Here is a 12,131-nt window from a genome sequence, read left to right as displayed (position 1 = left end):
AAGGTCAAGACCAGCTTGACGGTCAGCCATACGAGATCCAAGTGGAACTAGATCCTCTATCATTAGATTCTCGGATATTCTTTCTTACTGTAGAAGATTTGTGCACCGAGAATATGAGCTGGTCCAACTAGATCGTTCATTTTCTTCAACAGATTCTCTATTATTGATATTTCCGTATCGAAGACCTTTGATTGCTCGATCTAGACGAACAATTCGACGTATTATATTATTGATCGTATTTTTTCAATTTTACCCTTCGCACTCGACTGTCAGTGCAGTCGTGACACAACGTAAGTTTAGCATATAACTGTACAAAATAATAAGAAATAAATTCTGATTTGTTTGCATATATATGTTCATCGCGATGCCGACAAATTTAGACAAATGAAACATCGTCACAATACCTTACTTATAATACTTTAAAAGTTATGCTATATAATATGATGACTCAAGAATTGCGTCGAATTGTCGGTAGGTTACTTCCGAAACGGCGCCGAGTGCAAAAGATTAATTACACGCTTCATCGTACATTCAGATTGTCTTTCTTTATTCTTACTCTCAATCGTGAATCTAATTACGAAACAAAAGACTGTAATACCTACCATTTTTTTTTGTATAGTATCTGCCGATGGTGCGACTTTAACAATGAAAGATATTTTGTTCATAACTTCTCGGTCTTCTTGTTTGGACGAATATTCAACTGAAACTCTGTACATATCGCTACTATAGTTGTCCCCCTTAGCCGTCGCCGGTTTTGAAAATACATCGATCACACGGATCGAATTGTCATTTTTCGCTTTCTGCAATATATTTTGCAAAAACTCGATGCTCAGCCATAACGGTGTCTCTTCGGCCATTTCTGAAATTGGAATTGAAATCGGAGAATTTCATCGACAAATCATTGTTTATTTCGTTGTATTAAGAAATGTGGAAACGATTCTTTATAATAACTTATTATCAGCAGGGGAATATATAATTTTCTTTCAATGCTTAGGGGTTTTTGCCCCTAAACGAAGTACGCGAACCAATCCATTTTTTTGATATCATTTTTTGTATGTTACGGTCAATGTATATATTCCGGTAAATCTATAGAATGCGCAGAAGGTTTTGATTAATCTATGAAATGAGCTTTAATTTGCTATTTTTAGAGCTAATGGAAGGGAGAGAGAGGAGGAAATGAAACAAACCACGATAGGTGTATGTTCGTATGGTCATCAAATAATCTTCACTTTCCGTACTGTGCACGCGTTTTTTCAACTGTCTGATTATAAAAACTTAATCTTCCATACTTCCACATTGTAAGGGTAGAAGAAGGTAATATAGAAAAAGATACGAATTCAATTATTATTATAATAAATAAAGTTATTATTGTGTTAAAATAAAGTTATTATTTAAACTTATTAAAATTGTAAATAATTTAATAATTGAAATAACTTATTTAAAGTTATTATTTACCTTAAAAATAAAGTTATTATTTAATATATTAAATATATATTATATATAATATAATTATATTTTATATAAATATAATTATTCTTATATTCCGTTACAATAAAGATCAGCGTAGTGCTTAGTTTCTTTTAAGTGGTGAGATTCAGTCAAGATTTTCAAAAAATAGATTTGTTTTTTTTTTTACATTTTCTTGAAGTATGTTTCAAAAATATTCTCTGAAAATTTGAAGGTAATCCGATGAATAGTTTCCGAGACATTCTACAATTGATAGGTAGCGGACAGAAGGAGCAAGCAACCGTTTTCGATACGTTTCATATTATATTTTATGAATAGTCTTGTGGAAACAACAACAAAAGAAACATCGAAATCTGAAAATAAAGAAACAAATTAATTGACTCTATAGTCACGTACCGTTAAATGGCAAAATTTTTTCAATCCTAAAACTGCGGAATGTGATGAAAGTGTTACAAGTTCATCAGCTAATAGTAATTTATGTCATATGGCCGCAAAGTGGTGATTTTCTAACAACGACTATGTTGCGATATGAGTTTAAGGTTCGTGGCGGAAATGTACGAAAACGGGCGTAATTTTAACGTCCGAGGCGAAGCCGAGCGAATATCGTAGAATCGTCGTTGTCAAAATCACCACTTAGTGGCCAAATGACATACATATTTTTTGTCATTATTGCTTCGTAATTTAAACTTTCGAGGGATACTCATTTTAAAAATGAAAAAATTTATAATCAGTCAGAATACATTATCGGAATATTTTTATAAACTTATTCAACTTATTATGTATTTTTATATTTCTATTCAACTTGTTATGTATTTATGTAGTAAAATGGCGTTATTGTTATTTTATTAACATTAGGTTCTCTTCGCAATGAACTGTCAACAGAGAGAAATAATCAGCGCCACTAAATAGTAACTAAGAATAAAATTTACTAAAAATCTGCGGTCGGTACACTAGAATTTGATTTATTTCTTTCCTAATTTCATCCGATTGTACAAGGACAGTACGGAAAAAAAGGGGGAAGTAAACTTTGCGGCCTAGGCTGCGAAAAAAAGGCGGTATGGTAGAGTCTCTAAAAATGAATATCTTTTCGGACCCCACCCAGCGCTCGAAAGTTGAACTTTTGAAGCAAGTATGACAAAAAAATTAAAATGTGACATAGAAGATGATGTACATAAAGATTGTCGTGTCCAAAAATAAAAAGAAAATTAATTCATCTCGAAAAACTATAACTTTTTGAAAAATTGTTTAAACAATTGGCTATAAAGAATTAAATGCTCAATTTTCGGCAAAAAGATTGTGATATTCAGATTCAGCGGATCAAAATACATAAAAAAAGTTTAGCTTTTTCCATCGAGCTCAAAATTTTACAAAAATAATACCTTATCCAAATAAAAAATTGTTAAATGCGTTTTTCACGAAACTATGTTTGTCAAGTCGGTGACCACTATAATTCAATAACAACTCGATGGATTTTGATGAAATTTCGACTGTTTATTAATAGCACTAAAAACTAATTCTTCATCGAAGGATTTTCATTTACTAGAATATCGATTTTTTAACAATTTTTGAAGTTATACTTCATTTGGCGCGTTTGGGAAAATGTAATGGGGAGTGATTTGGTTCCGAGCGTCTGGGAAAACGACACCATGAAGTTTGTTGGTATTTACGACGCGCGGCAAATACGATTTCAAGTTTACGGCATGAAGTTGTCTCTCTTCTTCTTCCCCTTTTTTTCTCAAGCGGGTCACCCATCCAAATACTAATCGTACTCAGCGCTGCTTTACTTAAATGATCGAGCGAGAACTAATGCTGTAACCGCGCCATGGCCGTTGACGCATAAAGTAATTCTATATATCTCCCTTACATTTAATGTGGACTGATATCTATATTTTTATATTTTTGAAGTTATTCTTTTTATTCTTTTTTATATATATAATATATCGATCGATTGAAAATATTTTTCTTTCTTTTTTTTGAAGTTATTTAGTTAACTTAATAGAAAGAATAATTAGTAGCTTATCTACTCATATTTTCAATCCTCCTCCTTTTACCTGGTCACGCTATAAATATATATTTATATAAAATTAAATAACCTCAATAAATAAATGAGAATAAAAATATAATATTAAAAGAAAAATAATCTTCTTACATTAGAAAATATTATTGATCATCAAGCAGGGAAGAGAAACAGGTTTCTTTATCAACTATATTCTATGTAAAAATAAAATTAATAATAATAATACTAATAATGTAATAATAATAACATTAATTAATAAACTAGAAAAATTAAAAACTAACAAGGAAAATTAATAACGATAATAATAATAATATGTTATCATTATGATATGTAATCTGTAATTAATTATAAAAATATGGAGAGTGTAGCATAAAAGAATGGAAACGTATTGTGCAATATGAATTTATTGTGATTGTTTTGAAGTTTCTTCTTTTTCAATACTAAATAACGAGCGTAGCCTGACAAGGATTTCCTTCAGAATTCGTGAGGCACTCAACGTAATAACGATTTATGTACCATTTATAAAGATTATATTTTTAGCGTATATTCGAAATACGAAGCTGAATCATTTCGAAAATATTGAAAATAACGAAATTTTCTTATCGTCCCTCCCCACTTTTTAAACCGTTGCTAAGTACACCCTGCTGGGCCTATTAAATAAAGCACTCGTCCTATTCTTCCACTGGACGCCTACGATGACATGTCTTAGATAAACAGAGAAGAATTTACAAAGAAAGCGACGAACAAAGCGATTTAAGCTAGAAGCGAAATAAGAAAAGTATGAGTATTCCTTATACTTCCATAAACGAGGTGAACCTTTTTGTTGAATCCGTATACAAGCGAAGCGAGCAAGAGGTGAGATACGTGTTTAATTTTTTGTTAAAACCGCAATTCCTTAATATTTAATTTATCAACCAGAGCTTTTATGCTACAAGGCTTTTTGCCTGACGAGCCAATATAGTATTATACTTTGTATTGATTTAACCAAGTGTTTTTCTTTTTCTTATTTGTTGTTTTATTATATTAATTTTTTAATAATTGTATTTTATTTAAATTGTATTTAATATCTTTATTTTATTAAAGTTTTTATTGAAGTTATATTTTATTTTATTTACAAATGTAGAGTATATATTGGCATTCGGGAAAATTGTAGTTATTTGATATTAAATACAATGAAGATGGATAAGTAAATGTTGTGTGGCTTAAGTTTTCAGATTCACTAAAGATTGGCCAGAAAATCGTACAGAAAGTTGCTGGACACGTTGCGATTTACATTAATAAAACAATAGTGTCGATCGGACGAAGATCTTCAACTATTCTCTTTAGCAACAATACAAAAATTAAGACTAAGCGTTCACATTTATCTATAGTTTAAATTTTATTATTTGTTATTAATTATTGTTGAAAATTTATTTATTTTATTTTAATTATTTTAATTATTTTAATTATTTTAATTTTGAATTTATTATTAAACTATAATCTCTTGCAGCTTTCTTATTGACCAGGATCAGTATACATTTAAATTTCTTTTTAAGTTTTCAATATGCCTAAAAATAATGCAGAGAAATGTAGAGATTATCGTCTTCGTAGGAAAAGGAATCAGGAAAAAAGGAAAATAAGGAAATAATGAGGAAATAAGGAAAACATAATGCGCGCTAATGCAAACGTTGTAGGATTCATTAGCTGCGAAGAAAAATGATTCAAAAAGGATATGAATTGCCTGCGAATGAAATTTTATGTACTCTGTCAACTTCTAATTATCTTTGTGAATCATCGGCTAAGCCTGTGATTACTGGTACAAATTTAAATAATTTAAATGTCTCAGCAATAACTAATATTATTGCTAATTATTTTTTCTTTTTGTTTGGTCTTTATGTTTTAAAGTTATTTGAAGTTATTTGAAGTTATTACATTTATTTATTTTTTGACATTTATTTTACATTTATTTCTTCAAGAAAACCAATTGTCTGCGAATGGAACTTCATGTGCTCCATCGACTTCGAATTTACTAGTGACTTCTGAACCATCGGCTCAGCCTATGATTACCGGTACAAATTTATATAATTTAAAATTCACAGCAATAACTAATAGTACTGCTAATTATTTTTAAATTTATTTTATTTGACATTTATTTTACATTTATTTCTTCAAGAAAACCAATTGTCTGCGAATGGAACTTTATGCGCCCCATCGACTTCGAATTTATTAGTGACTTCTGAACCATCGGCTCAGCCTATGATTACCGGTACAAATTTATATAATTTAAAATTCACAGCAATAACTAATAGTACTGCTAATTATTATTTTTGAACTTATACTTCTCTTGGTACGTTTGGGAATTTGGTCTTTATTTTTTACTTTTACTTCTTCAAGATTTGTCTACTGCAAAATATGACTATCACAACTATATTACTGTGCGAGCTGATGTGCATATGGAAAATTCTTTTATGCCGTGTCATCATCGTATAACATCAAAAAACATTACATTAACAAATATGGAGCAAAGTTCACGATCTCAAGCACGAAATAATCAATATTTAGCTGATGCTTCGATTATACATGTATTGTCTAATCAAGACATTGTACTGGATGAAGAACGCAATTCGTTAAACCAAGACACAATCATGGATCAGGAATTACCTCAATCAGATGTACACTCTACTTATTCTAACTCTTCAGACCAGTTAGTATTAATCATTCCACTGGCGAGCAAATTGATATGGATTTAGATCCTTCTTTACCATATAACAGTTATCATCAATTTAAACGAGCTCATAAGGAATTTAAAATAAAATTCCTAGGCAATTCATTTGAACATTCATGCTCAGTATGTGACAGATTGTGGTTTAAAAAGGATTTAAAAGAGCCATCTAATGAACATAAGGATATTCTAATACAATTTATACCTAATGTACCTATGGAAAATACTAAGCTTTGTAATACATGCATACAAGCTTTAAACAAGAAGAATATTCCTCTAATATCAACATAAAACGGCTTCAAATATCAAGATGTACCTTAGCATCTACCACCTTTATATTTAGTTTTTGAAAGATTAATTTCGCCTCGTATTTCTTTTATGCAGATCAGACGTCTGAGACATGTGAATGGTAAATACGCCATTTATGGTCAAGTAATTAACGTGCCTGTTTCAGTTAATACAATGGTCAAATCTCTTCAAAGAAATATCGATAACGATTATTGTATAAATGTACATATTAAACGTAAGAAAATTGACCGATCTAGTTACTTACATGGTATTGTTAACAAGCGTACAATTAAAGCTTGGCTACAATTTTTAATACCGTCTCCATTGTATATAATGTACGATAATAAAATTGATGATTAATATTTTAATGATAATCAAATTCACGACAAAGTTGGGCAAAATGATGTCAGCGAACACATTCCTGTAGAAGAGAGTCTCACGGCGCACCAACCGACATTAATGTGGGATGAAGATCAATATTTACGTATTGCACCTGACGAAGAAAATTTACCTCAAAGTTTATTATTTGATGAATTTTTTTATTTCTTATTTCTTATTTAATTTTTTATTTCTTATTTTATTTTTTATTTATTTTAATTAAACCCTTCTTTTTCTTCATGTATAAATAAATAAGATTATACTTATTTTTTTTGCAGTTATTTTTGAGGTTATAGATGTTATATTCATTTTGGTACGCCAAAGAAGTATAACTTCTGTCGAGCGTATATAAGTACACACACCAGTTTTTTTAACAAAAAACTCATGATATTTTTGTCAAAAATCGAAAAAATGCTAAAATCTCCCATTTTGGTAATTTTCAAAAAAATATAAAAAGCATCAAAGAAGGACAAGATTTAAACTAAATAAACTAATGATTTAGACCTAGATAAACTAAAGATTTGTATATTTTTTTTTTTGATGATCTAATAAGATGTTCTGATGGTCACCGCGAAGCACTTCTTGCGAAACGGGGTCTAACAAAAATTTGCGATATTTTTATAAATAATTAATATTTGTTTTTAAAATTTTGTAGAAGTTAAGTTTAATCATAATATAAAAACTCTGTGTAATCATTTTTATAAAGCAAACTTAATTATGTTAAAATTAAAAGCAAACTTAATAAAAATTTCACTCCTCTGACTGTGTCTCCCACCTTAAGCGAGCTCCAACAAGACTATTGTTTTACAAATAGAGGAATCATAGATATTCATAAACGTTCATAAATTTTGAAAATTGTATCGAATGCGCACGGTAATTTCTTTTAAAAGCTTCTATTAGTCGATTGCCACTTATTACACAAAAGGACGAAAGTATTGCCTATCGCCAGGCGCTGAATAATGTAAATGAAACTTCTAAGAACGTTCGGGCGTATAGCATTGTGGTAATTTGTTGAGTTTGTTTGTGAAGAGAGAATTTTACTCTATTATCGTTGTGGTTTTGATTTCAGTAGTTTTAATTGATTGCTTTAATAGTTCTTTAATGTCCGATGTCTCATTAGTGTTAAAGTCTTTTTTATGTGTGTGTGCTCGTTTTGTAACTTTAGCGTAGCTTCTTCTTGATTCAGTTTGTTCATATATTGGTACTTTATCTCTGTTGTGCATTTTCGTTTTGTTTATAGTAAGGAATTTCCTTGTAAGTATCGTCTAGAATAGGTTTTACCAATACTTTTTTTCTTAGCGTTGAAAACAATTTTTGTTGTAGTAGTTTTCTCGTCTGACATCCTTTATAATTTGCTGGGTGATTACCGTTGCAGTTTACACATATGGCGTTTTCGATTTTGCCCTCTTGAGGACAGAGTGTTGTTAAATGTTTTTTGCACATTTGACACAAGCAGGATTTCTGTTGTAATAATTTTTTGTGTTTTCATAAGCTTGGCATCGTCTGCATTGACGTATTTCTCTTTTAGTTCTAGGTGATCCGACTTTAATTATTGTATTAAGCAGGATATTAATGTCGTTTATGTTTTTGTTATTATTCTGAGGAGCCTGTTCGATAAAAAATAAAGGTAGCGGCTGTTTGGTATCGAATTTTGTTATATTATTTATTGATCTTACCTTGTGACCAAGTTTGTGTAATTCATTTGTTATTATAACTGTATTTGACTTGGAATGAAGTCCTTAAATTACGATTTTATAGCTCTTCTCGTTTTTTTCTTGATACTTGTGGTATCCCGGGTTTCAAGTTTTTAGTGCATTTATTACCTTTCTGATCGTATCTGATGTAGTAGTTTGTACTTTCACTTGGTTCGCTATAAATTGTTTTATTATATAGTTATTTTGTTCAGCTGTCTCATTCAATAACTCGAGCAGAGGGTCGATGATTTCCGCGTCGATTTATATTGGTGGTGGTTTTACTGCATTTTTTCCTTCCAATTTTTCAGTAGTATTTTTTGGTTTTGTTGACCTGATGAGTAGATCATAAGAGTTGCTTATGGGTATGTCTGGAAACCATTTTGTTAGTAATAATGCGGAAGAGTTATTATTACTGTTTTTTGGTTCACCCATCTTGCGCTTTTTTGAACCCTGTAAGCGAGAATCCAGATTTGCGAATTTTCTAAATCTGTATCCATTCTCTCTTTCCACATATATGAGTTTTTATTATGTATTTTGATTATTCTCTTTTCTGTACGAGCAAGGTTAGAGGACTGTTTTGTTTCCATCATCGGTTGACCTATTTCGATATTAGCTCTTATTCGATTAATATAACTGCTCCCCTTATTAACTATTTTAAGAGGTGGGATGTTGTTAATTTCCATGGTCAAAGCTTTTTTGCCATAGGATTGAACACGCGGCTACTCGCGTGGGTGCAGTGTTACCTCGCTAGAACACTGGTCACTTGTAGTTGCGATGTCAACCTAACTTACGGTATACTGTGTATCTCAACGTAAATACGTTTAACACTATTCCTACCAGGACCGGTCAAATGACCGTTTTTAAATTTTCATTTGGAATTTCCTACATTCAACGTATGTGAATCGCCTTTAAACTTTACCACTTTTCCTCATATATATGTATGATATATTTTTCAATATTCACTTATTTTTCTATTGTTTATTTTCCGAGAAAAATTTGTAGTCTGTCTTACCTACCACGACCGGTCATTTGACCGGTAGTACGATTTATACATTTATGTAAGAGTTTCTCTCTAAGACTCAATGCCAAAACTATAAAGTCGTTACAAACGAAAGGTAATGTAGTTATGACACATTTTATCCGATAAGTGCCTTCCAGAAAATGGTTTACGGCACTTCCAAGTGTTTACAGTTCTCACTCGACTATCGGGCTAGCGGTGTTTATTTGCTTGATTGATATCCGATACGGTCAAGATCCTCGAATGTTCTACGCCATCTCATCTACTATGACGTAAAATAAATAAACTTGTAACTGAAGGAAGTGTATAGACGTCTTCTCACGAATTCAAATCAGTATAGTCTTGCGACACGAACAGAGTGCATCGAACGTGAAAGTCACAAAGAGCATACTTGGCAGTCTTTTATTATTATTTTGTAATATTTTATATCGTATTACGTGTTATAAGTGCCATTTTCAAAATAGTGAACAAGACTAACAATACTTCGCAGTAAGTTTCACATTTTATCTTTTATTCTTTTTTTATCTATTTTGATTTACATTTTCATATTTTAGTTTTTATTTTTGTAGAATATTTGTCCCCAAAATGGCAAGACGTTTGAGAGTGCGAATGTATTATTAGAGAGAATAAATAATATCGATGCAGAATGTTCTGAAGATGATCAGGAAATTCTGGATATGGAAAAAAACAATACGGAAAATTATGATCCACTTGAAACAGATTCGAACACCGATGAGAACGAAGAGAATATTTCGAACGTACGTAGACGACGAAAGAGAAGGAGATTCTTAGTTAGTTCCGATAGTGAGAATGAGGAAGAAGTAAGCGAAATTGCGATGGACGGAACTGTTTGGCACGAAGTAAAAATAGGGTCTAATCCTGGAAGAGCACCTGGTCATAATATTTTTAGGGAAACATCAGGCCCGACTGGGTACAGTAAACGTAATATTATGAAAGGCGAAGTTAGGACGGCATTTTCTGTGATAATTGATAAGAATATAATCGAACTTATAAGAAAGTGCACAGAGGCAGAGGCATTTAGAGTGTTGGGATATAAATGGGAACTATCTACTGCAAAGTTATATGCATTTTTTGCAATTCTGTATGCACGCGGCGCATATGAGGCTAAGAATATAGATATAGCACTTCTATGGAATAAAAAGTGGGGCCCGCCTTTTTTCTCAAATACTATGAGTAGACATGACTTTACGGAGATTATGAGATTTATTCGATTTGACGACAGAAATCAACGAAACCAACGGTTACAAACCGATAAATTTGCTATGATTTCCGAAGTTTGGTACAAGTTTATTGACAACAGTCAGAATTGTTATAAACCAGGACCATATATTACTATTGACGAACAATTGTTTCCAACGAAAGCAAGGTGTAGATTTACTCAATACAAGCCCAATAAACCGGACAAATTTGGTATAAAATTCTGGTTAGCATCCGATGTGCGTAGCAAATATATAATAAACGGCTTTCCATATTTGGGAAAAGATGAAAGTAGAGAACCCTCAGTTCCTCTTGGAGAGTTTGTCACTATGAAATTAGCAAAACCGTATGCAGGATGTGGAAGAAATATAACCACGGACAACTTTTTTACAAGCCTACCTTTAGCAACAAAACTTTTAGCAAAAAAAACTACGATTGTTGGGACAATTAGAGCAAATAGAAAAAAGCTTCCAAGACTGGCAAAACTGAAAAATGACGACATGCACTTTTTTCAACCAATCTCTATCGCTCAAATAATTGTATGTTGACAGTTTACAAAGCCAAACCAAGAAAGAAAGTTCTAATTCTCAGTTCAATGCACAACTCCGTACAAATTGAAAAAAATGACACCCGAACACCGGAGACAATTCAATTATATAATAGCACCAAGTTTGGCGTAGATGTGACAGACCAAATGGCCAGAAATTATTCGGTAAAATCTAAATCTCGGAGATGGCCTTTGCAAGTATTTTTTAATATCTTGGATTTAGCCGGGATAAATGCATGGGTGTTATATAAAGAAACTACGGGAGGAGAAATTACAAGACAGGAATTTCTATTTCAATTGGCAGAAGAACTTGCCATCGAATACCAACAAGAGCTCGGCAAAAAAAATCAACCAATACCCATCGCAAGTACAAGTACAGGTTCTCGTGAACGGAAAACATGTCAGATAAGGTATTGTAAAGATAATAAGACGAACAAAATCTGTTTAAAATGTAAAAAGTACGTATGCGGAAAATGTACAGTTGAGAAGCCCATTTGTAAAAAATGCGACGAAAACGAATAAAATGTAGATTATGTACTCTTGAATAAAAGAAAATATATTTTTATACTGGTAAGCTGGCCATTGGTCTGCATTCAATATTGAAAAATATAAGTTGTGAAAGACCGGTCATTTGACCACCCGCGGTAGGAATAGGTATACGTGAAGTGTCGGTAGGAATAGTGTTAATAACAACCAGGGTTTTTTGCCGCAAGGCTTTTTCCCTGACGAGCCAATAAAGCATTGCACTTATTGGCTCAACCACGTGTTTAATTTAATTCTAATGCACCTTTTAACCCTCCTCA

The 12,131-nt window shown here is 31.7% G+C and overlaps 1 protein-coding gene across 1 annotated transcript; it reads left to right on the top strand.

Annotated features, from left to right (window-relative positions):
* Window positions 1–6,108: 6,108 nt before the first annotated feature.
* LOC122520347 (piggyBac transposable element-derived protein 4-like) lies at window positions 6,109–11,329 on the top strand. Its single transcript, XM_043640445.1, has 3 exons — window positions 6,109–6,135; window positions 6,570–6,617; window positions 10,133–11,329. Exons 1-3 carry the CDS (start codon window positions 6,109–6,111, stop codon window positions 11,327–11,329), a joined length of 1,272 nt encoding a protein of 423 aa, XP_043496380.1.
* The last annotated feature ends 802 nt before the right edge of the window (window positions 11,330–12,131 follow it).

This window comes from Polistes fuscatus, unplaced genomic scaffold (genome assembly GCF_010416935.1).
Source record: "Polistes fuscatus isolate 324 unplaced genomic scaffold, CU_Pfus_HIC Scaffold30, whole genome shotgun sequence".
NCBI classification, from domain to species: domain Eukaryota; kingdom Metazoa; phylum Arthropoda; class Insecta; order Hymenoptera; family Vespidae; genus Polistes; species Polistes fuscatus.
This window is presented reverse-complemented; position numbering and strand designations above follow the sequence as displayed.